Source organism: Pseudorasbora parva, chromosome 9, assembly GCF_024679245.1.
Source record: "Pseudorasbora parva isolate DD20220531a chromosome 9, ASM2467924v1, whole genome shotgun sequence".
NCBI lineage: Eukaryota > Metazoa > Chordata > Actinopteri > Cypriniformes > Gobionidae > Pseudorasbora > Pseudorasbora parva.
Genome location: NC_090180.1, coordinates 10,253,745 through 10,279,981, shown reverse-complemented (window position 1 = coordinate 10,279,981; position 26,237 = coordinate 10,253,745). Strand labels below are relative to the sequence as shown.

Genomic DNA, 26,237 nt, shown 5'->3' with positions numbered 1-26,237 from the left:
AATCATTCTTTAGAAATGTTGGCCCATATTGATAGGATAGCATCTTGCAGTTGATGGAGATGATTTGTGGGATGCACATCCAGGGCACGAAGCTCCGGTTCCACCACTTCCCAAAGATGCTCTATTGGGTTGAGATCTGGTGACTGTGGGGGCCATTTTAGTACAGTGAACTCATTGTCATGTTTAAGAAACCAATTTGAAATGATTCGTGACATGGTGCATTATCCTGCTGGAAGTAGCCATCAGAGGATGTGTACATGGTGCTCATAAAGGGATTGACATGGTCAGAAACAATGCTCAGGTAGGCCGTGGCATTTAAACGATGCCCAATTGGCACTAAGAGGCCTAAAGTGTGCCAAGAAAACATCCCCCACACCATTACACCACCACCACCAGGCTACACGTGCAAATTGTAGCCTCTTTTTCCTATTTATAGTGGAGATGAGTTGTAGCCAGTGGGGTCTTCTGCTGTTGTAGCCCATCCGCCTCAAGGTTGTGCGTTTTGTGGCTTCACAAATGCTTTGCTGCATACCTCGGTTGTAACGAGTGGTTATTTCAGTCAAAGTCTGCCCATTCTCCTCTAGCATTAACAAGTTATTTTCGCCCACAGGACTGCCACATTCTGCACGTTTTCCCTTTTCACATCATTCTTTAAAAACACTAGAAATGGTTGTGCGTGAAAATCCCAGTAACTGAGCAGATTGTGAATTACTCAGACCGGCCCGTCTGGCATCAACAACCATGCCACGCTCAAAATTGCTTAAATCACTTTTCTTTCCATTCTGACATTCAGTTTGGAGTTCAGGAGATTGTCTTGACCAGGACCACACCCCTAAATCCACTGAAGCAACTGCCATGTGATTTGTTGATTCGATAATTGCATTAATGAGAAATTGAACAGGTGTTCTTAATAATCATTTAGGTGAGTGTGTATATTTATTTCCCACTCTGGAACAATCAGATCTGATTCAAAAGAATCATTTGTTTATGAATAAGACATCACTACTTCTCTCATGAACACACAAGGAAGAACTAGGTAGGAATTTAATAACAACACAATGTCATAACTGCAAAAAGTAATAAGTCTTACATTATGAATGCAATAAAATGTTCATTATGTAATAATTTTCTTAAACCATAATAAAATCTTGAGCTCAAAGTAGTAATGGGTTTTTTAATGTAATGTAATGGTTATTGTATGAGAACATTTTATTTGTAGCAACTTATATAATGTAATCACAGTTCATAAGGTAATGAATGTGTAATTGAAACAATATTTACAGTATAATAATTATCTTCCAAATAATAAATTTGAGCACAAAACATAATTAGACTACATTGTAAAATCAACATTTTTATAAAAGTTGTACTAATTTTGTGATTACGACATGCTCCTTTGAGCCGCCTTGACCCAGTTTTATGCCCTACAATACAAAAATAAAGTCTCGGGTTTCTCATTTTTACGTTTTAAATCATTTTTGAGATAGTCATTTAAATGGTTATCCTAAAAACTTGCTTATTCTAAAAAACTGAAAATGTATTTATAATATGAATCACTATAGAGATGCTTTTTTTTCACATTTTTTTTCTTTTGTTATCAAATTAAGTTTTATATCATATTTTATTTTTAAAGTTTTTTATTCAGCTTTCACAAAAGCAGAACAAAATATGGAGGATACAAACAACGGTCATACAATATTTTAAGATCTTTTTTGTTTTACATTTAAAATTCTCTTTATCTAAAGCCTACAAGTGTGTTTGGCTTATGTAAATAAAATAAGTAATGTATACTAATACTATTAAGTAATATAAACATCGGTAACAATAGTAGTATTAATTGACAAAAAATCTGGTGCATTTTATAGGTTTGAGGTTTAAGACTTAGATTTCAAACATGCATAGTCAATTACTACCAGTATAAATACTGTATGGAATTATCAATGTTTATGTTTAAAAACGATATTACAATTATAAATTAAGTTTTCTAATGTAATGTGTTTCTCATAATGTAAAAATTGTGTTAAATGTTTTGAGAAACCTTTTGCTAGTTACTACATTACACTTTGTTTTTACATTCTAAGTTGCTATACTTAATTTTATGATGCCCCAATCCATTTATATCATTATATTGAAGAGTAGACAGGTCCTTCAAAGAAGAATCGCTCACCTTCAGGTCATATTTTTTGTAAACAGGCAGCCGGTGGCTGAAAACATTGCGAGTGACGATCATGTAGGTCTCATCTCCATCCACTGTGAGGCGATACATGCCCAGAAACTGAGGGAGCAGCGTGTTTCCATGGCACTCGACTATATACTACAGTGGGCAAATACAAAATAATTATTCACTTCACATTTCACAGCTCGTGTCGTGAGGCTCACTACAGAAACGCTTTCTTTGTTCAAAGAAACAGATTTTGCCTCTACCTGGTGGTACTTCTTCAGAATGTTGTGCATCTCGGCCACGTCCTCGCTGGTGATGATCTTGATGACGTACCTCTTGTTGTATGAAGTGTGGAAACGAGCTCCACTGCGGCCCTGAGCGTCACTGGGAATTGGGGCCCTCCGTGTCAGAGAGTTCTGCCACGGGAGAAAACAACAGTGAAGGATTTCACACTGCCAGGCTTGCACTAAAGCTCCAATAAAACGGTGAAAAGCTACTGGCACTTCTCCTAGACTGCAGCCTGCAGTCCGGCTGGAATGCCAGACTGTACAGTCTGGCCACTTCTTATATTGAACCTCATCACAAACTAAAACACGTCGGACTTTGATTTGGTCATTTGAATTGCTAAACATCCTTGCTCTTTCACAGCAAACACAAAACAAGACAAAGAACACTTTGCAGTTAGTGCCCCTTGGAAAAAGCTAGGAGTCAATATGTTTGCACTAAAATTGCATTATCCAACCAGCAAAAGCACAGCTGAGTTACTGTCTGCCATCTTCAGTATAGCTGCCAAAAATGCAAGGTCTCTGCGGTTTACTGCAACAGCCACACTCGGTGTTGTCGTGATACTGAGTTGGATTCTTTTTCATGACATTCAAAGCGGTTCCAAATTTCTGATTTAGTAGATAAGTGGTTCCCAAACTGGACCCAGATTTGGATACCAAGAATCAATTACATTTTCAAAATGATCAACAACTCGAGCAGTGAAATCCTTTTTAAAAATGCAATATTTGTATTAATTTACTAATTAACATTACAACTACATAGGCTAATTGCTAAATGATTTACCAGACATACTGAATAGGAAAACTGAATTTTGTAAATGCAAAAACAGCAGCAGAAATGAATCCTTATTTAAATGTAGTCTGGGCATAAAAAACAAATGGCTTTCATGATTTTGGAGGATGAGCAGCACACATTAACTGTTCATGATGGCATCTACCAAATTTGGTTGCTTATAAAAAGTAACAATGAATTTGAACCCCAAAATACTTTTAGATTCTCTGCCTTATTTGACAGGATAGTTCACCCCACAAAAAATGAAAACTATCCCATGATTTACTCACTCTAAAGTCATCCAAGGTGTATATGACAATCTTCGTTCAGATAAACACAATCTGTGTTATATATTAAAACTAAAATCACTGCTCTTCCAAGTAGTGTTGTACTCAAAACCACCTAAACAAGGACCAGCGTGTGCCGAGACCGAGACTGAGACCAAGACCTGACCAGACCAGCACTCCTTAAATTCATCTAAAAGATCCATATCTACTGTCTAAGAAATGTCATATATTTTATAAATAAATACAATAAGACGAATAGTAAGACACTATAGCGCTGTTACCAAACAAATCACTTACAATAAAATTCATGACACCGAAGTTGCATCTGAATTGGTACAATTATGCCTTCATAAATATAGTTCAGATGAATATAACATTAAAACATTAAAATAATTTAACAGTCACAGAATTATTTATTTAACCGTTCAAATTTGTTCAAAGCAGCGGATTCATTTAATAAAGAAACATTGCCGAATAAACAAAGCCGCAGTTTAAAAATAGTAATTTGATATTAACTTCTTGTTTATTGAATGTTTGTATAAATCAATATAATTTGCAATCCCACTTATATTCATGATAACAGCTCTCTTGCTGTTGTGATATTGTTTAATTATATTCTATATAATTTTGGGCATTTTTGAGACAGTGCTGCATTGAATTTGAACCCGGCAGCAGAGTAACAAAATAAATCACATTACAAAGAATTTATTGATTGCATTTGAAGCAGTAAGTTTTACATCAGATCACATTAATGATGTTAGAGATAAATGCATTTAGAAATTTAGAGAATGCACCGGCAATTTAGTGATATCCTTGCAGTTACTTTGCAGTCTTGACTGGTCTTGAGATAAAACCTAGTCCTCCCAGTCTGAGACCAAGATGAGACAGAGACCTTCAAAAAAATAGTCTTAAGACCCGTCTTGAGTACTACAACACTACTTCCAAGCTTTATAATTGGAGTGAACGGCGGTCCTGATTTTGAAGCCCAAAAAAAGGCCTCAATCCATCATAAAAGTAATCCATACGACTCCAGGGGGTTAATAAAGGCCTTCTGAAGCAAAGCAATGTTTTTTTTAAAGAAAAATATCCATATTTAAAACTTTATAAACTAAAATAACTAGCTTTCTTCAGACGGCCTACACAAGTATACTTGCATCAAGAGTAACCCCTGATGCGATGTATGATATAGGAGTTGCGCAAGCCTCTTGCTGTTCAAAAAGATAGGACTGGGCAACAAACTCAAACTCGTCCGGCATTTCTCTGTAAGAAGTCTCGTTTTAGACTTCTAATCCATGACTGGTGTTTTGTTTCACTCTATCCTCTGAGCTTCCGTGTTCGTCAATATGTCGTGCATCAGGTCAGGGATTACTCTTTCACCGTATGTGTACTGCCATTATGTCGGATGCTAGTTATTTTAGTTTATAACATTTTATATATGGATCTTTTCTTACACAAATGCATCGCCTCAGTTCAGAAGGACTTTATTAACCTTCCAGAGCCATGTGGATATCTTTTATGATGCACTTCTTTTGGGCTGACATTCAATGCCATTATTAAGTCTGGAAGAGACGGGACATTTTTTTTACAACTCCGATTGTATCCATCTGAAAAAAGAATGTTATACACCTGGGATGGCTTGAGGGTGAGAAAATCATGGGGTACTTTTTATTTTTGTGAGAACTATCCCTTTAACTACAAAACATACTATATGGCAATCATTTTCTTAATATTTTGTATTCATATAGGATTAGATTTATTGATTTGAAGATGTTTTACTGAAGTCACCTGGAGACATTTAAACACATACAAAAGAAAAAGGTGCTTTCACTTCAATGAAAACGAAATGCTGATTCCAACAATCGCGGCGCTGGGTCAACAGTAGTGTAAGAATAGTATTGAGGCATTCTGGGAGATGGGCCAAATTCAATACACTATTTTCAGCTTATGGCATTTAACTTGATCTTAGCCTGAAAGATCTGATGATTGCCTAATATTATTGCAGTTTACTTATGAAACTGCTACATATGAACTGAAAAAACAATAATGTTTCGTTTTAAAATGGTCATATCATGAGGAATCAATCAACTATTTTCTTTTTTCTTTTCGAGTTATGCTTGAAATCTCTCACATTTTCATTTTCAAAAAGACATCTGATTTTTTCTCCCACCTGATATTTGTTGCACACTTGTAAACACAAAAATCTACACAAGATCTGATTTTTTCGCATCCGATCTGAGCCATTTCCAAATGTGGTTTTAAATCAGATACATCCGGCATCTGGACATCCCACCTATGTATAAACATAAATATTGGATTTCCCCTTTGAATTCCAAGCCACTACAAGGTGAGGGCAACACATTCACCCACAAAGATAGCTTTTAATAGATAGCTTTTTTTTGTTGTATTATAAAGCAGATGTGCCTGTATGTGTAGCTTTTTTATAAAAGGTGTGAACTATGTAAACAAAAGAAATTCTGAGCTCACAGACGATAACGTCGCTGTAATTAGAAAAGTGCCTTGAAACACGCAGCATTATTTAATGTTGCGATGTAATTTCCTCTAAAACAGGAAGACATGGCAGGACTTTTCGATCGGCTCCTCTCCTTATTTTAAATAGCCATTAGCTATTCAGTTTATAGGAGAGCTCAGCCAGAGCCATGGAGCTTGGTAAAGCCGGGGTTTCCTCCTAATCTCTAACCCGGCGGTTCTCAACCTAAGAACCGCGAGCTGAATGCAAACCACATTTTAAAAAATCAATTCCAGTTTTACAATTTATTTCTGTTTTTTAGATTAAAATGAGTTTGAACAAAAATAAGTTTGAACTATAATGGGGTTTTTTTGTCATATAAAATCATTTGGTGATCATATTTTTTTGGGGGGCCAATTCCAACAGTATCAGTAGACTATGTTTGTAAATTTAGACATGACCAGTGCGTCTGCTGAGCCCGTGTCAGTTGTTGTCTTCTCTGAATTTGCCTTACCGGCACTCAATAAACCCGTCTCCGGCACGACGACTCCGATCTTTCAAATATTTAGACTCTTGTGTAATCGACGCAACATCCTCAATAAACCCGTCTCTTGCGTGATACCCAGAAATGTTGAATATTCTGATCTAATATGATTTCTGACCTGTAAGGTTGCCAGAATAATAATCATACACTGTTTGTTAATAGGCCAGAGGAGAACTGGCGCCCCGACTGAGTCTGGTTTCTCCCAAGGTTTATTTTTCTTTATCATGCCCTGATGGAGTTTTGGTTCCTTGCCACTGACGCCTTTGGCTTGGTTTGCTCAGTTGGGGATGCTAAAATTATGATCGAAGTTATTCAACTAAATATCCAAATAAAATTAATTTATTAGGTCTTAATCAATTGTATAAATTATAATACTGATCTGCCAACATTGTCGCTATATGATAAATTAAAAAAAATAAGCTGATAAAATCACTGTTTTCTCCAGAACGACTGTACAGCCAAATCATATTTTGTTGCATTAATGTCCTGTTTAACACTGTGAAGCTGCTTTAAAAAATTATTATTGTAAAAACACTATATAAATAAAGTTGATTGATTGATATTATTTTCAGACATGTGCAGAACTACTAAGTAAACTAAGTTAACGGACACTTACATGCGCGCATTTTGGCCGATTCCAACAGTATTAGTAGTCTATGTTTGTAAATTTAGGGACCAAAATAGACAAATTTGTTATGAGATGAGAAAACTAAATGAAGAACATACCACTGAAAAAGCACATGCAAACAAGAAGAGTTGTAGCATCAGCAGTAAAGGTAGGAGAGTGCTGGAAGACTGGAGGAATCAGTTTGTGGTCAATGAACGAGATGGGCAGCCTTTCTGTTTGCTCTGTAGTAATGTACTAGGCATATGCAAGACCTACAACGTTAAAAGGCATTTCGATACCACCCATGCAGCATTTGACAAGAAATATCCACCTGGATCCCAGGACAGACCTCTCAAGATAACTTTATTTTTATTTTTATGCAATCGCCTTAAAAGTGTCCCATTCCGTGACATTAGCAAAGTTCAAATTTCCGTAGCTTCTTGCCAAACATGGCAAACCAGTAATGAATTTCAGAAATGTCGGTTCTCGTTCGGCAGAGTGAAGTGTGATAGTCAAGTCGGGGAAAAGTCTTGCATCGCTTTCTGACTGTACTCCCCGTAATCTTGCTTTTCTTGCAGACATCACAGTTCACCTAAACAAGCTAAACCTGCAACTTCAAGGTGACCTGTTGGGCTCTGTTGAAAGTTTTAAAATTAAGATAGGACTATACACTGCACAACTCAAAGACGGCGATTTAACTAATTTCCCACAACTGAATGACGCATGTGAGGGTGTATTGGACATACAATAGAGAGAAAGATTTTTACAACTGTCAATCTAAGTAATGAAAGAAAAATTCATCTTCCAGTTTTCTGATCATGAGAAACTAAAATTTGCAGGACATTTCATCAGAGAACCATTCACTTTCCCTGTGGAAACAATTCAGAGACTTGGCTGCAACTTTCGCTTTGCCCCGCCACTCCACCATGAATGTTTAGGCAAGAGGAAACATCCACACTGTGCAGCAATCATAGTCTTACCAGACTCTCATACATTTCATTTGTACATAGAGTCTGGCCACTCTCCATTAACAAGTGTTTACTTCCGCGAAGGCGGGAACTCTGTTGAAGTTTAAAACTATTGGATCTGCCCTGAGCCACTCTGAATCTGCCATAACCAATCGCTAACGTTTGGTTGTGACGTATGTCACCCGCCCTTCGCCTGTTTCACAGATGGAAATCCGTAAAGATAAATGTGCAGGCCACCTTGGTGATAAAACCTAAAACTCGTGCATTCGGATTGGGATTTATTCACGCCACGGTGGAGGGAGAGTTTTGTGATCGGGAATGGTCCGTAATATGAAATAAAATGTCATATGCTTGGTATGATAAATGCTCCCTTAAATAACAGAACAATTCAAATGTTTACATGCTTTTATTTTAATTTGTTTTAAGCAGTGATTAAATAAATTGCTCTTGTAATTAAATACTTGCCAGCATTTTAAAGAAATACAAGTCTAGAAAAGCATCCAAATAACAGCAAAGCGCAACTCTACGGTGCTCTACAGTGGTCAAAAATGATTATAAACAGTGAATTTTGAAGTGATATATTCTTGAAAACTCAGAGATGTGGATTCAGACAGTTATTACATCCCCACACGACCTTGGTGTTTGTCAAAAGCAGTAATTTGGCCAGGGTTTTTTACGCGGGCGGTGGGAGATGGACGGCAATAAAATAACTAGCCCAACCCCTGTAACTTAAAGGTGCACTATGCAGCTTTTGTCCACTGGAGGGCGCCTATGCAAAACAAATGCGTAGTTTGATGACGCAAAGTGTGAGCGCAGCATCTTGGCAGATGTGGTCTTCTCATCACAGCCGGTGAAAAATAGGACTCGGGCAGAAATCACGTTCATGCATGCGGTTATTAACGTTACTGTAGTCTAAAGCCGAGCAGGACCGAGTGTTATGGACCTGAGCAAAGCTGCTGGAGCGATTGTTAAACAAATACCCGCCTTGTGAATACCGGGACTTTTATTATGACGGGACGGGACTCATTTGCCGGGCGTCTGCACAGATCCGCTCTTCCGTTTATGATTTTGAGGTAATGGAGCTCTGTTTATCATATTAGATACATTTAAGTGTGTTTAAAACGATGTTATGACTTTACTCCGTGCGTTCAGTTGTTCACACTGCTAAGAATAAAGTGCTCCTGCCAAATAAAAGCCGAAACCGAGGGTAACGCAGATATGACGCAATTGACAGGCGACTCCCTCAAATGCAATGCTGAAACGTCCCAGTCCTTAGTTAAAATAGCAATTTTCTCACAATTTACAAATAGTTGGAAACATCTGGGATATTGTAGGTACTCAACTGAAGAAAATATATAACACTGGCCTAGTGGTTTTTGGATATTTTACTGCAAAAATACTACATAGTTCACCTTTAAATGATGGCAATACCTTCCGACCCCACGAGAAACAATTACTGTCCGAATAGGGCTTCAGCCAACTCCTTCACCACTAATGGAGCGAGCTGGAAAATCTAACTTTTCATCTAACATCTAACTGTTCACATCTTTCTCCGCCGCCATTACTGAACTACAACTCAAACTAGCGCACAACATCAACGTCATCGTTCTCAGCCACTCCCTCTGTTCGCTGATTGGACCGGTAAAAATTTGTTCGGAGAAAACCTAAAAATACACCGCAGTCCCAGAAGTAGTACTGAAGGAAAAGGAAAATTGAGCGGAAGTACGTAGGAGGGCAGAGCCAAGCTACAGCAATCATCCTCCATTACAAAAATGTGGCGAACAATCCCTGGACAGTGTCACAATGTAGAAAGGACCCAAAAGCGAATGCTGGTAAATTAGTAATTTATTGAGCGGGAACAGGGAAAATAAGGCTGACTGCCAGTTACCAGCCGTATAGGCGGACGCAGGTCAGGAGAGATAAGCAAAAGAGTACATATAAGGAGCTGGCGGGTAGCCTGGTAACGGGTACTGCTGGCCAGGGAGCGCACGCAGGACGCGTCGAAACGCACACCTCACTCGGCTGATACGGCGGTGCTGAAGAGCAGACTGGGAAGCCGCAGAACCCAGGGGAAAATCCTCTTGAACCACACACACACGGCGAAACAGGACTAGGCGAGCATAAGAGGACAAGACGTTAGTTGCCGACATGAAAGAACAAACAATAACCCGACAAAGAGGGGAGAAGAGCATGAGAGTTAAATAGCAAGGTGATCAGGACAAAGGGGGGACAGGTGTGAGATGCACAGAGCGCGGCCGCTAATTAATATAGCGAGCAGCTGAGAGAAGGCAAACAGAGAAGAGTAAAGCCAGAGAAGTCAAACCAAACTCCTGACAGTACCCCCTCCCCGACGGGCGCCACCTGGCGCCCCCGAGGAAGACTGCCGGGAGCGGAGGAAGTCCTCGATAAGCGAGCGGTCCAGCACATCCCTTCCTGGTACCCAGCTTCTCTCCTCCGGACCGAATCCCTCCCAATCGACAAGATACTGATGACCCCGCCCTCGGGGTCGGACATCCAGCAGCTTCTTAACCTTAAAGACGGGAGAGTTAGCACGAATGGCAAGGGGGGGGGAGGGAGGCAACCGAGTGCGAACCGCGGGCTTAATGCATGAGACATGGAAAACCGGGTGAACGCGCTTAAGGGAATGTGGCAACCTGAGCCGTACTGCCGCTGGACTGATAACCTTAGTAACGACATAGGGCCCAATGAAACGGGGAGCCAACTTACGAGCGGGCGTCTGAATGGGTAAATTACGTGTGGCGAGCCAAACTTTCTGACCACACACATACCTAGGTGCTTTAGACCGACGACGGTTAGCGGCCCGACGGGTGCGTTCCGCTGTCCGGCAAAGAACCGATCTCACTCTCCTCCAAGTACGACGACAGCGCTGAATGAACGCTTGAACCGAGGGAACGGCAGCCGCGCTCTCCTGAGAGGGAAACAGAGGTGGCTGGTAACCCAAGCAACATGAAAACGGAGACAGGCCAGTGGACGACGACGGCAACGAATTATGCGCGTATTCTGCCCAAGTCAATTGTTCGCACCAGGAGGAGGGGTTTCTAGCTGCCAAACAGCGAAGCATCCGCCCAAGGTCCTGATTAGCGCGCTCGGCCTGACCATTAGTCTGTGGGTGAAACCCTGACGACAGACTGGCGGTAGCCCCAATCTGCCGACAGAACTCCCTCCAAAAGTTAGAAACAAATTGGGGCCCCCTATCCGAAACCACATCCGTAGGAAGTCCATGAATCCTAAAGACGTGGTCCACGACCGTACGCGCAGTCTCCTTAGCCGACGGAAGCTTGGGAAGAGGGACAAAATGGACCGCCTTAGAAAATCGGTCCACAACAGTCAGAATCACCGTATTGCCACAGGAGGGGGGAAGCCCCGTGACGAAATCCAGGGCAATATGGGACCAAGGGCGGGAGGGAATAGAGAGGGGACGAAGAAGACCCTTGGGAGGCGAATTACCGGACTTTTGCTGCGCACAGACAGAACATGACGCGACAAATCGACGTATCTCACGTTCCATGGCAGGCCACCAGAATCGCTGGCGGACCACTGCCAGCGTGCGCCCCACCCCTGGATGCGCAACAAATCTAGAGGCGTGACTCCAGCGAAGAACAGCTGGACGAACCGACTGTACGACAAAAAGTTTACCCTCAGGGCACCCCCGAGGAACGACGGTGTGCGCCAGCGCTCCTCTCACCAACCGTTCCACTCCCCACGTGACGGAACCAACCACGCATCCCTCCGGTAGGATGGTCTCCGTGGTGGCACCATCATCAGAGGAAGAAAACTGGCGAGAAAGAGCGTCTGGTTTAACGTTTCTAGACCCAGGTCTGTAAGAGATCGTAAAACTAAAACGCCCGAAAAAAAGAGCCCAGCGAGCCTGTCTAGCATTAAGTCTCTTAGCGGAGCGGATATACTCTAAGTTACGATGGTCAGTCCAGACGATAAACGGAGTGGAGGCTCCCTCAAGCCAATGACGCCACTCCTCTAAGGCCAGCCGGATGGCAAGGAGCTCCCTATTACCCACGTCATAGTTGCGTTCAGCTGACGAGAGCCGGCGCGAAAAAAAAGCACACGGGTGAACCTTATGATCGAGAGGGGAGCGCTGCGAAAGCACAGCTCCCACTCCGACTTCAGACGCGTCAACCTCGATGATAAATTGGCTCTCCGGATCAGGCGAAATTAGAATAGGCGCAGATGTAAACAGACCTTTAAGACGTTCGAAAGCGCACTGAGCATTCTCAGACCAGACAAAGGGGGACTTCGCAGACGTAAGAGCAGTCAGGGGAGCGGCAACCTGACTGAAATTACGTATGAAGCGGCGATAAAAGTTCGCAAACCCCAGAAACCGCTGAAGAGCCGAGCGAGACTCGGGAACGGGCCAATCAGTGACTGCCTGAATCTTGGAGGGGTCCATGCTTATGCCCCTTGCCGACACGACCGAACCAAGGAAGGTAACCGACTGGACATGGAATGCGCATTTCTCCGCCTTTACATAGAGACGATTCTCCAATAAGCGCTGTAATACGCGACGAACGTGTTGGGTGTGTACCTGGAGATTCGGGGAGAAAATGAGGATGTCATCCAGGTACACAAAGACAAAGATGTTGAGCATGTCTCTTAACACATCGTTAACGAGCGCTTGAAAAACGGCTGGGGCGTTTACCAGCCCGAACGGTAGCACCCGGTATTCAAAGTGTCCTAACGGGGTATTAAACGCCGTCTTCCACTCGTCCCCCTCCTTAATGCGCACCAAGTGGTATGCGTTACGGAGATCTAACTTCGTGAAAATCCTTGCCCCCTGCAGGATCTCGAAGGCCGATGACATCAGTGGTAACGGATACCGGTTCTTAATGGTGATGTCATTCAGCCCACGATAATCAATGCAGGGGCGCAGGGAACCGTCCTTCTTTTTTACGAAGAAAAATCCCGCACCGGCGGGGGAGGAGGAAGGAACAATGGTACCCGCCATGAGAGATTCGTCGAGATATCTCTCAAGTGCCTTGCGTTCAGGAGCAGACAAGGAATATAAACGCCCACGGGGAGGAGAGGTGCCAGGAAGAAGGTCGATACTACAATCATAAGGACGGTGCGGAGGGAGAGAAGCGGCCCGGGAACGACTAAACACCGCTCGCAGATCGTGGTACTCCTCCGGGACTCCAGATAAATCAATGGACTCCTCCTGAAAAACAGACACAGGTGAGACAGAGGAAACAGCAGAGACAAGACAATTTGTATGACAAGGCAAGCTCCATGACATAATAGAACTATCTGACCAGTTTATCTGGGGATTGTGCTGTGTTAACCACGGATGTCCTAGGACAATGGGGGCCATAGGAGAATGAAACACTAGAAAGGAAATGGTCTCTTGGTGGTTGCCAGATGTGGTGAGACTCACCGGGGCGGTGGCTAAACGGATGTTAGACAGCGCCCGGCCGTCCAGGGCAAAAGCTGTGGGAGTCTCCTTTAATTCATGAAGGGGAAGGCCGTGTTTAACCGCCCACGTCTCATCAAGAAAGTTTCCCTCCGCCCCCGAGTCAATGAGGGCAGAGCAGGTGACAGATGAGGTACCCCAGCGAAGAATGGTCGAAATCAAGGTGCGAGACTTGAAGGATGGGGATAGAGGAGTTGCGCTCGCCAATACTCCCCGATCTACTGGCGAGCTCTCTCTTTTGCCGGACATGTGGCAGCAAAATGCCCAGTGCCACCACAGTAAAGGCACAATCGCTCCCGGATGCGGCGTTGGCGTTCAGCGGAGGAGAGATGTATTCTGCCCAGCTGCATTGGCTCAGGGTCTGGGCGTGACTCCGGTGATGCCGAAGGCGTGGATGGGGATCCCCGGAAACCCATGACGTCAGCACGAGCGCGTCTGCGCAGATCAAAGCGCTTGTCTAACCGAATGGCCAATTCCACCAACTCATCTAGGTTCGAGGGAAACTCACGAGCAAAAATCTCGTCCTTCAGGTCATCATTCAGGCCCTCCAAAAAGCGTGCAGTGAGGGCAGCCTCATTCCATTCACAGGTGGCCGACAAGGTCTTAAAGTCAATCGCATAATCGGCCGCGGAACGTCCTCCTTGGCGGAGAGCAGCTAGCTGTCGAGAAGCCTCGCGACCAAAAACAGAACGATCAAACACCTTCAACATCTCTTCTTTAAATGAGGTGTACTGCTTGCAGCAGTTAGCTTCAGCCTCCCAGACTGCCGCTCCCCAATCCCGGGCTCGGCTCGTGAGAAGAGACACCACAAACGCAACCTTGGCGCGGTCCGAAGCATACGTGACCGGCTGAAGGGAAAACACTACCTCACACTGGGTAAGAAATGCCCGGCACTCTGTAGGCTCGCCGGAATAACAAGGGGGGTTGTTGACGCGAGGCTCGGCTGCTTGTCGCGTCCCAGGAGACGAGGACTGGTCTTGACGCAGGAGGTGTAGTTGGCCGGTCAAATCTGTTACCTGGGCAGCGAGTGCATCCACGACGTGCTTAGCGGCTGCCAATTCCTCGGCGTGTCTACCCAGCATAACTCCCTGCAGCTCGACCGCTGAGCGGATGGTCGTCGTCTCGTTCGCTGGGTCCATAGTGGTCGGGTTATTCTGTCACAATGTAGAAAGGACCCAAAAGCGAATGCTGGTAAATTAGTAATTTATTGAGCGGGAACAGGGAAAATAAGGCTGACTGCCAGTTACCAGCCGTATAGGCGGACGCAGGTCAGGAGAGATAAGCAAAAGAGTACATATAAGGAGCTGGCGGGTAGCCTGGTAACGGGTACTGCTGGCCAGGGAGCGCACGCAGGACGCGTCGAAACGCACACCTCACTCGGCTGATACGGCGGTGCTGAAGAGCAGACTGGGAAGCCGCAGAACCCAGGGGAAAATCCTCTTGAACCACACACACACGGCGAAACAGGACTAGGCGAGCATAAGAGGACAAGACGTTAGTTGCCGACATGAAAGAACAAACAATAACCCGACAAAGAGGGGAGAAGAGCATGAGAGTTAAATAGCAAGGTGATCAGGACAAAGGGGGGACAGGTGTGAGATGCACAGAGCGCGGCCGCTAATTAATATAGCGAGCAGCTGAGAGAAGGCAAACAGAGAAGAGTAAAGCCAGAGAAGTCAAACCAAACTCCTGACAGACAGAACCTTCGATTATTAAGTTTGAAAATACTTTCCATATTTGGATCAACATACATATGAGAACGCACTTCTTCTGCAATGTCGCACATCTAGTCACAATTCCGTGCACGTCTTCCAGACTGCTACTTACTTACAGTCACAACTTCAATGTGCTGTTACTACTTTTGAGCCGAATTTCACCAAATTGGTCAGCTCCAGACAACATCAGGTTTTCCATTAATGGTGAGTAAAGTACTATATACATTCTAATAATAATAATAATAATACATACCACAACATTAAATCTGGTTAGCTTGCATTGGTGATTTTATATGTAAATAATATGCAGCTTGTGAGACTTGCACTTGGAACAGTGCGGCCCAGTGGGGAAAAAGGTCAAGAACCACTGCTCTAACCGTTTCTCATCCTAATCTCCTCCATGTCACTTTAAAATATAGCATTCTGTGCAGAATTCAAATTGGTCCAATTCATTTTGAAGTCCGTGGCGACTTGCACATATGATCTGCTCTGTGCTCTTGTGTCTCTGGACCGAGCTGTGTGTGCGCTGCGGCGGTTTACATGACACTAACATGAAACCAGACATGAGTCGCACCAATGGAAAGTACATTTACACAGTCTGAATCGTCCCCTATCCCCTATAAAGTGAATGGCATTATGTGCCACGCCATTCACCATGAAGAAAATAATAAATGTGTAACCAAGTGACCAATTTCAACCGCAGCTTCATTATTTATAATGTAGGTGGCAGGATGCTTTAGATTCTAGAGAGCATTTGATTGGACAGAAAATCTGATGAGAGGCTGAAGTTCAGTGTGAGAATCATCAAAATCATTGATCCATATGGCTGGAAATAAGACTTCACACTTGAAAGTCCGAACCAAAGTTTGTGTTTTGATACATTGTGTCCATTTGGTTAGTTTTAGTTTGCTTTCACATTGCAATTATGCAAGCGCACTAAAGAACTTTACATGACGCACCTGCATCCTGTCGTCATCTATGTGGGCTGCATCTTAACATTGATTGGTTTTTTGTTAGCGGACGTGCGTCTGACATCAGTGTGTTGTCATTTCAGCGGGTAACTTTGACAAGAATGAATAAACAGAAGACGCATATCGTTGCCAATACTGTTAATATTATGGCATTAGCGGAATATGTCAGCTCCCTAATGGGACATTGGCGAAATTTGATGATATTATGATGTTTTAATGTCTTATTTTTTTGTACAGATCTTCAACAAACTGTCCTTGATTAAATTTCAATGTTAATTTATAATTATATTCTTTATTTTTATTTTTTACAACCATTAGCAGTAAAACCATTGTTTCAATGATTTTCAACATTAAGCACCACTTGCCATTTCAACCACATTTCAACATTGAAGGTCGGTTACAGTCCCGCTGGTAATGTAACTTTTTAGACATTCATCTTCATGTGCAGAGGCCTCAACAGCTTGTGCGGCACATCTCAGGGTGGATTGTTTAATGAATCTGTCACAGTGCATTGCAGGCTATGCAAAGAGGCTGTTATTGAAGGATGGGGCAATAAACTATTATATTGGACATGACAACAAACTTGCAGCCAAAAGTGAAACAAGTGCTTAGCCTGTTGTTCGTTTCACATGTAAAGATGTAAAAAAAAATTAAAGGTTATTAAAGGGCACCTATTATGCAAAATTCTCTTTTACATGGTCTTTGAACATTAATGTGTGTTGGCAGTGTGTGTACACAACCACCCTAAATTGATAATAACCCACCCACTCCTTTTTTTTATTCTTTTTTTTTATTCCCATAAATCATAAGCAGTGTCTCGGAACAAGCCGTTTGCAGATTCTGGGCAATGTGACGTCACATTTTACAGGCCCCGCCCACGAGTATTGATGGACACTGCCGTATTAGCATTGACCCCGCCCTCAGAGAGCTGTACAAAGTCTGCCATGTTTATCTCCTCACCAGAGCATTTAACAGCAGTATTTAAATAAGAAATGGGTTCTTAATAAAGCTACTAAAGTTCAGTCAGAGTGATTTTCCATTTTTCTTTTGTTGTTTGAGTCATATTAAGCAGTAGGTGCTGTATATTACACTGCTTTCACTTCAGTAACGTTACACAGATCAAAAATACACACGGGATTTCTGTACTTGCTGCATACATGCACAGACATAACCAACTGTTTTCATGTGAACTTTGTGCGTTTCCTTGTGTACATTTGACAGTTTAATCACAATAACACATGAAAGAGAACTAGTCTAGTAGTTAAATACTCACGGACCACCAACATCCAGCTCTCTGTGTGGCTTGTGTGTGCTCAAGTTGAGGGTGATATGGCTTTAAAACGTATGTAGATGATAATATTTCATGATGATGAAGAACTGCAATGTCACGTGATCGTGTCCACGACAGATGATCAAAACGGTGTATACAGATGTATCATGTTTCAGTTTTCATTTGCATATTCACGAGCTGTGAAGGCTCCGCTCTCTAGGGTTTTCACAGATATTTTCCTTTATTTCTAGATTCAATCATAGGCTCTTTATTATGTATTAGAGCATGTACGCACATGAGCACTATTTAAAAACAATACTTTAAATCTCTTGACGAACAAAGACGTAAATTACATTTGTATTAGGGCTGTGCAATATATCGAAATATCGCAAATGTACATATTGCAATATTCATATCGCAACAGCACGCAATATCTGAATGATTTTAGTAGACTACTCGTGTCCGCTTTAGGTCGACGCATAGAGCAGAGAATAGACTGTGCTTGATTTAGAGTAAAACATTAGAGTTTTTTGGGAATAATTTGCGAATAACTTGCAGTCTCGCACTCGGGCACACATACACCGAAAAGTGAATGACACTGCTGGTCACTTTTAGAAGGTGTAGCGATGCGTTCTTTTCCCAGAAAGAATGTGAAACACAAATGGTTTAATTCTCAGCAAAAAAAAAAAAAGTTTTTATATAATTTAAATAGATTTTACACAATAATTGCAATATTGTATAGCATATCGAATATCGCATTATTTAACAAGATATTGCATTTTTCTTCAATATCACACAGCCCTAATTTGTATGTATTCAAAATAAAAGATATAGATCGTACTGAATGTCAGCTTGCTAATTTTGCCCAAGATGAGGATTTATTAAGTCCCCGTCATGCAAACAAGCAAATTTGCTTGTCACCACAGGCAGAGAGCTGTCGTTCCAACCACTTAACTTTGCGATGCTGTTTGCGAATGCTTGTTGGAACTATGGTTTCGGGAAACACACACTCGATGAATGACGCAACTTGTGACCATAGTTGGCTAGCGATGCTTTCGGGATATGCACCCCAGAGTGTTACTGACAGACTGAGATAAGAGGTGCTACAACAGTGTAAAATATGTGAATTTCATTCTTTTTTTTTTAAAATCAAGCATACCTACTCTAGTAGACCCCCGCCTCCCAAAAAAGCAATACTTTGCACAAGGGCATGTCCTCTTTAATTGGAAACAAAAAAAGACTAATATTATAGGAGGAAAATTTCCAATATATGATACGACCCCCGTAAGCACTTAGGTACCTGATATTCCTGATCGTCGATGGAGAACCGCTCCCTCAGATTGCGGAAGACTAGGGGACAGTACTCCTTAAACTTGAAATGGCTTGGCATGTTCTCTCTTTGGAAGCAGAAAAAGGTGGAAAAGCAAATAACTAACAAAAGCAAACAAATAAATAACAAAATAATCACATTAAGTTTAGCAATATAGCCTCGAGCCAGTCTCTCTTACTTGTTGAAGAGGTGGTTGTCCACCTTGATCTTCGAGTTGGCTTTGAAGTCATCAGGCATCAGCATAACAGGAATTTGGATGTGACTGAGTTCATTTATCTTGAAAAAGACAAAAAGAAAAAAGAAAATGTCAAATGACAAAATAATATTTGAACAGGGATAAAATAGCTTGATATCTGTTGTATAGGAGACGTCTGGACCTGCTCCAAATGAATAAATCAGACCCTTTTCTTATTTACTGAGAACTATCTGCAGTACAGGGGCCATTCCTCAAATGTGGTGCACTGATGGACCGCTGCCAAGAAACAACTTCCTTTCACTAACAGCAACAGAGCTGTCTGCGCCAACAGGCTAAGCATTACTTATTTGGCCGGACTGTCCACTTCCTTTTTTATTGCTCTAAATAATTCAATACACGTCAAGTGGCCTTTCATGGGCAATAGCACATGCATGACTACACAAACTCAAGTCAGCTGATTGATAGTGGCATGAACTCAGAAAGCTGCCTACTTATCCAAGGATAACCCTATTTCTGTCCAACAATGGGTGCACATGAGCGTTTGTCCTACGAAGTGAAATCCAACCTGATTTTAGGACACTCCCTTTTTACTATGACGCGTTGTGTGTATGCAGGGTTATTTTTGCGCATCTTCCTGTGCCTCCATCTGTTCCTGCTGCATCAGGGGGCATCCTCCTGTCTAGATGCATTTCAATAAAAAAGGCTGAGCTTGGTAATTTAAAACAATGACAAACAGGACGTCGAAAAATGAGTATTAGGCTGAAAAACTAAATACGTCCATGTCTGATTTAAGGTACTGGTAAACAGACGAAATTGGAAGCCTCAGAATACAAACCACCATCTTTCACTATATGACGCTGCACAGTAATGTCACAATGGATATGCAAAGCTGAACAGCAGTCTACAAAGTGATAAAAGAGGACTAGAGAAAGCAACTGCAAGACTGGGGGAGAGGGCAGCAGGTTCACTGAAACAGCAGCAGCTGAAAACAGGGAAGGACAAGCCACGGTCAGTCAGCCTTATCTGTGTGACAACCCCACACACACACCACCCGCTCATTTATACAGTATGTGCCATGTGATTCAGCCCATAGTACATGCATGATTATGATGATAATCGCAAAATTTAAATGTATAATTTCAACTGCAGCATGATTAATATAATTGTCGCAATGTAAAAACAAACGTGTTTATTCTCTAATATATAGAGTTTGTTTCTGTAATTCCATCCACATATAGATTGAATAGGTCACAGTGGCTCTTTACCCCCACCCCTTTACACTGCGTTACATAATCAGCATACAATTTCATTTGGATAAAGCCATTGAGATTAATCAAGCAACTGAGAAACCAGCGGCTTTCCTGGTGGAGTAGGTTGTGTGTTTTCTGAAAGCCACTCTGGAACATGCGCGGCGAGAACATTACAAGCGATATCATACTTCTTTTTAACGCACTTCATTTAAAATAATTCCATTACCGAAGCCTGTTTTCTCAGCAGATTAATATCTGTCAGCACATACGGCTTATCACCCGCTTTACATAACACAGCGTTACTACAAATTCACATCAAGGGCAGACAGACAGTGTTGTTCCTTATGTGCTGAGAAAAGAGGCTGGCTGAGTGTGTATTGGGGGTTGGGGGGTGTTCAGGCTCATTCTCATTCCGGCCATTAGGGAAGTTCCTGCCACAATGGAAGAGGCCTTTATCTCCTTCACCTCAGACATAAGTTATACCTCCGAGAATCTTACGTAATCAACATGAAAAAGCTCATCTGAGTCAGTGCTGTATGAGAGGATGAAACGTCTAAAAGGAGAGAAGAGGGGAGGAGTGAGGATTAGATGAGAGAGAAGAGATTAATCTTAAAGAACTATGAAAGACATATAAGAGCATCAAGCATACACAAGACGGTGTGGCATATATGTGGTGAAGGGAGGGGCTCTGTTGGCCTAAATGATAAAAATAGGCTAAACCCACAGGCGATATTCCTGAACACTACATTTTTGAGGTCAAAAGATCTCATTGTCATTTAGCCCCAATGAAGCAAAACATCAAGGATGGACGGGAAGAATGTGCTAATGATGTTCGGGAGCATCAACCCGCAGGCAACACTGATTCATATTGGGGTTTAGTGATGCTACTCTACACAAACACCCAATGGCTGAGAGAAAATGCCTGAGAGAAAACTCCAAGATGGATAGTGTTTAACATTCAATATTTACAAAATTTACAACAAAATGTATATTTAAAGTGCCATATTGCCATATTTTAAAAGGAGGTCTCCTACAACAGATTTACATTTATCGAAGAGTCTGAAAGAGTTTTGTTCCAAGATCGGATTCTGCTCTGATTCGGTCAAACGGCCCAGTTTGTTGTGATCGCACCCGGATGACCTGCCACTTCCTGCAAGATTCTGAAGTGTGCATACTATGAATATTTTACTAACCCATGAGGCCAAAGGTGAGGATTTGCGAATGGAGGTAAAGCAACACAACTTGACGCAGTAGGCCACACGACAATGGCGGCTGTAGTATGTCTAATAAATGCTGCAAAATAATTTTCAAACCAAATGTTCGGCCTACTATACAGTATGCGTATGTGCTGATATTTCAGACACAGCAAAGAACAAAAAGTAACAATGGTATTTTTTCAGTTTTTTCTGCATCAATGAGAGTCCTCATGAATTTATAGCGGTAAAAAAATGGCTTCTCTTCATGTCGACAACACACAAACCACAGCCAAATCTCAAGATTTTATTGGTCATGCAAACCTACCGTCACTGTAGCCTTAACCAATGAAATTAGCTACAGGGCAGGGTGGGATTTAAGCTGAAATGTTTTTGAAATAATGCAACTATAGTGTTTGAGGGAGGGTCAAAAGTAGAAGTTGTTTGCAGGCAGCCAACCAAATGCTAGCATTATGCAAATTTGTTACATTGTGAGATAGGTATGTAAAAGTGAGACTGGAATTGCTGACTTAAGAATCAATCTTTTAGGAGACTATAACTTTGTTGCGCACTTTGATCTGTAAAACTTTGTAGACCTTTTATATTCACAAACAGCTATATTACACAATGTGGGAAATATAACACTCAAAAAAAGCATAAGGGCACTTCAATATGACAGAATTAGCCTACATTGGGCTACATCAATGGAATATTAAAATGTGAAATCAAGTAGAAATAAACTGCATATTCACTTTTTACAGCACATCCTCTAGGGCTGATGATAAAATACATCAAAAGGCCATTCAAACAACCTCTCCATTCCAAAGCTGGGATGCTAAAGGGGGAAAATGGCTTGTGTTTTACTACATCCATCCACTTAGGATACTATGAGGGGTGATATTTGTAAGTATATTTTCTAGGGCTGTAACGATATGCGATATGAAATCGAAATCGCAATACGCAGGTCCACGAACCTGTATCGCGATGTGAGAAGGCAGAATCGCGACACACCCCTTCCAACTGCCAGAATTATCCTTCCTGTCCAGGTCCAACTTTTAAGTCAGCAGTATGGCAACATTTCAGCTACCCGGTGGAGAACAAGGATGGCAATCGTGTAGTTGACAAGACCCACACAATTTGCCGTAAGTGTTTCAAGAAGCTTCCCCAACCGGCTGGCAACGTGGTGTGAGCGTGGCGTTTCTGTTGCGTGTCATCCGCGGGGCGGCCGCGTGGTGTTTTCTCTTTCTTTGCACACCAGAAGCGTGTCTGAAGCGGCGTTTCTGTTGGTATTGATGTACAGGAGGCCCTATACTTCATGTTAAATATATATTGCCTATTGGTACCGCAAAGAAAACGTCGGCAGTAGCCTATTGACCATACAGATATATGGTATTGACAGCAAAATAGGCTACAGAATACTGTACAGAATAAAACTGTTTTGTCCCCCCCATATCGAGGTTTGTATCGTACCGTGGGTCAAAAATCGTGATACGAACCGAATCGTGGGTTTGGTGTATCGTTACAGCCCTAATATTTTCAAAAAATGGGATGAAACTATATTTTGTAGACAGCCAATATGATTTTCATCATAAGTGGTGCGCTTGCACTGTGGCTGTCAATACGGTAATAATAAAATGTCTTTTGGTATTGGATGCGCAAATACAAACTGAAACTGATGGACCTTAAACATTGGATAATAATAATTCATCTAGATCTAAAGATCAGGTTCTACATGATTCCAATATAAGGGTCTTGATTAGTGATGATGAGTTATATGGTCTACAAAGCCAACTGATGTAGATAAGAGTCATTTTAAACATTATTAAAAGCCATATAAGTTTGTGATTTTGAAATAATGCTTTACATTAAATCTTCCTCACCTCCACTCACAAGATATACAGGAAATGTAGATGCTTTTCAGTTGTATTTGAGAGGCTTATATAGCGCATAAAACAATGAATATTTGATGCCTTGTCTTCAAATCTGTGTAAATGAATTATACTGTACTGTCTGCACCTCCACACAATAATTTCAAGCATCTCCATCATGACAGAGCACATGGCTCCCAGTCACCGGTGTTCAGATTCTCAGGAGACCAATTAAAGCTTTGTCAGATACCTGGAAATCTTCATTCCCAAAGGAACTCTTTAAACATATTGTGTAAACACATATATTTAGTCCTACAGCTGATGTTAATCAAGATTCAAATAGCAAAATACTTATTTTTTACATTTTTCAAATAATGAGGAAAGAAAAATAGAAAAGGAACACAAATGTAGAAATCCATTTGTCATGAGATCACTCGGTAACTGAGAAAAAGGCACTATTATACTATATATACACATCTATCTGAATGCTGTCTGCAGCCTGTATAGTCCGTCACTCAGCGTCCTCAACCACCATGAGTCTGTGCCAAAGCCTCTCATCTGAGCAAACCCTTGCTTTGCTTGCTGACACAATCATTTCATTGATTCTTGAGAACTGGGACAAAACAGGCCACAAAAACCGAGAAACAAACACTAATTTTCCAACAAAATATGTTGGATTAAATCACCTCAGTTGTTCACCCATGCTTGGTTGTAACCTACTGCTTCTTGCATAGTGTTTCTTGCCCATTACAGATCAACACCATGCGATACAAAAATAATGTGTCAAATGTAATACAAATATTTACAAATCTAACATTAATGTTAAAGAATTAATTATCCGACACCACGGGATGCTTCCAAACTGATTTTCAGCACCATCTGTTGAATTTACACTTCCATCATGTAACGTGTTAATGAAATCACATTCTGCATATCACACATATTACAGCCATTGTGTTTAGCACCAGGTCCTACTTCTAATTAGAAAATTAATATTCAAATGACATACATCTAATATAAATACAAAGATATTATAAAGATATAGTCTGTGTGATTTTTTTATCTCATAAGAGAGGAAATTTGTAAAGAGGACTTTCAGAATTAATGCTCAATAAGATTCTGAGATAATTTTAGAAATAGAATGATTGTAAGCACCCTCTGCTTACGTTATTTGTTTAATGTCTTCCAACAGCGCAAGTAATAGAGTATATTTCCGTTTTTTTGTTCTTATTCATGCAATTTAGTTATGTCTGATGACAGGTGGTTTTTGGTTTTAGTGAGTGATAATCTCATTTTTGTTGATGGTACATTTGTGTCTATAACATTAATCATCTGATTATTTTAATGCATGTTTTAATCCAAAGTTGTGTGGCAGGTCTCGTTCGAACGCATTGATTCACGCAGACCGCGGCAAATACCTCTGATGTTTAGATTCGTAAACTGACGTCAATGCTACAGTTATCTAGGGATCAAGAAGCCGCAAGAAAACTGCCACACGTGCCTTCAATCCGCTCAGACGGCGCGTCGCATTTGTTATAAACCTGTAAGAAAAGGTACTTAACCCTTACCGAGTGGTTCACTCCCCACATCAAGACGCTGAGCAGAGGGTCGCTGGCCCGAAACAGCTTCACCTTCTGAGACACGAAATGTTTCTTCTTGGTTTTGCTGGCGATGGATGCAGCAAGGTTGCTGGCTGCAGAGGCCATGTTTAGCGACTAGGCTCGGATGAATGAATTCCCTCTCTGTGCGTGGCACTATGGCGATGTCTTGACACAAGCTGTTCAGAATCAGCAGCGCTCCACCGGATCTCGACATGCAATGTGTCCCTTTCGTTATTTAATGCATCGCGTTCATGCATCCCTCTGCAAACGCGCAGATGACGAACGATGAAAACTCTCAGAAATCCCGCAACACACCGACTCCCACCAGCTAAATGCTAGCTGTCATTGACGTTAGCTTGAAGGTTACAGTTGGCAGGATGTGTGCGCTACCAGCCCATTCACACACACACACGGCTTTGCGAACTAAATCTTAAGCTCGCCCGGCAAAGCATCCCAGAAGCTCAAATGAATGGCATCCGTGTCCATCATGAGGCTAAACGTGAAATTTTATGAAAAGCAAACAGATGCACGGATTCAGAACGCAGACTTCACACCACCCCTCTTCAAAAAGGTGTGTCGCCTCATTTAAATCTCGGCGAAAACCCGTTAACAAACGTTATATCTGGTACGTCCCCCCACGAATCTCTCAATGCGAACGTAACTAAGAAAAAACGGTCAAATACTATTAGGAAACGATCAATGTCCTGTTGAAGTCAAGTTCCGACGAAGCCCGGGCATCCGAGCCACTCACTGCGCCTGTATGCAGCAGCTGGATCAGTCTTTACTGCCTCTCTGACAGTTCTGCTTTAGCTCAGCACGCTGACACATAAATCTTGTGTTTCACGTATTGCGATTGGCCTGCCGCAAGTCTTGGGTAGATGCGGCTACATTATGATGACATTCAAGTAGTTCTATTGGTCAGTACTGGCCTTGGTCAATAATGTAAGATTTTCACAATTAATATTCAACATTTAAAAAAGAATATGACCGTCTAAACCAGACATTAGCGAGGTTATTATGTGCAAAACCGAGCCCACACATAAAAGATGTCGCCGAGGACGTAAAACTAACCAATTCCATAGGCTAACACCTGCGGCGTAAAAAGCGTAGGTGGATAATCAAATTGTAGGATTAAATGTATATGTATCCAGAATCTCTAACATGCATGATAGCTGGAATATGTTTTTATGAAGATAAAGCTTTACATGCATTTTAACAAAAAATGTTAATCAAAATAGATTACAGTAGCCTATATTTGATGCGATTTTCCCCTTATAGACCTATAAATTGTACTTTTAAGAAATATGGTG

The 26,237-nt window shown here is 41.7% G+C and overlaps 1 protein-coding gene across 1 annotated transcript in view; it reads right to left on the bottom strand.

Moving 5' to 3' along the window:
- pip4k2ab (phosphatidylinositol-5-phosphate 4-kinase, type II, alpha b) overlaps positions 1 to 25,733 on the bottom strand; it is a 34,992-nt gene extending 9,259 nt beyond the window's left edge. The window contains exons 1-5 of the mRNA XM_067453838.1: positions 24,895 to 25,733; positions 18,998 to 19,095; positions 18,790 to 18,886; positions 2,425 to 2,577; positions 2,168 to 2,314 (exon numbers count right to left, since the gene is read on the bottom strand). Coding sequence (XP_067309939.1) covers positions 2,168 to 2,314; positions 2,425 to 2,577; positions 18,790 to 18,886; positions 18,998 to 19,095; positions 24,895 to 25,032 — 633 coding nt within the window. The 5' untranslated portion in view covers positions 25,033 to 25,733. The remainder of the gene's footprint in view (positions 1 to 2,167; positions 2,315 to 2,424; positions 2,578 to 18,789; positions 18,887 to 18,997; positions 19,096 to 24,894) is intronic.
- Between the last annotated feature and the right edge of the window lie 504 nt (positions 25,734 to 26,237).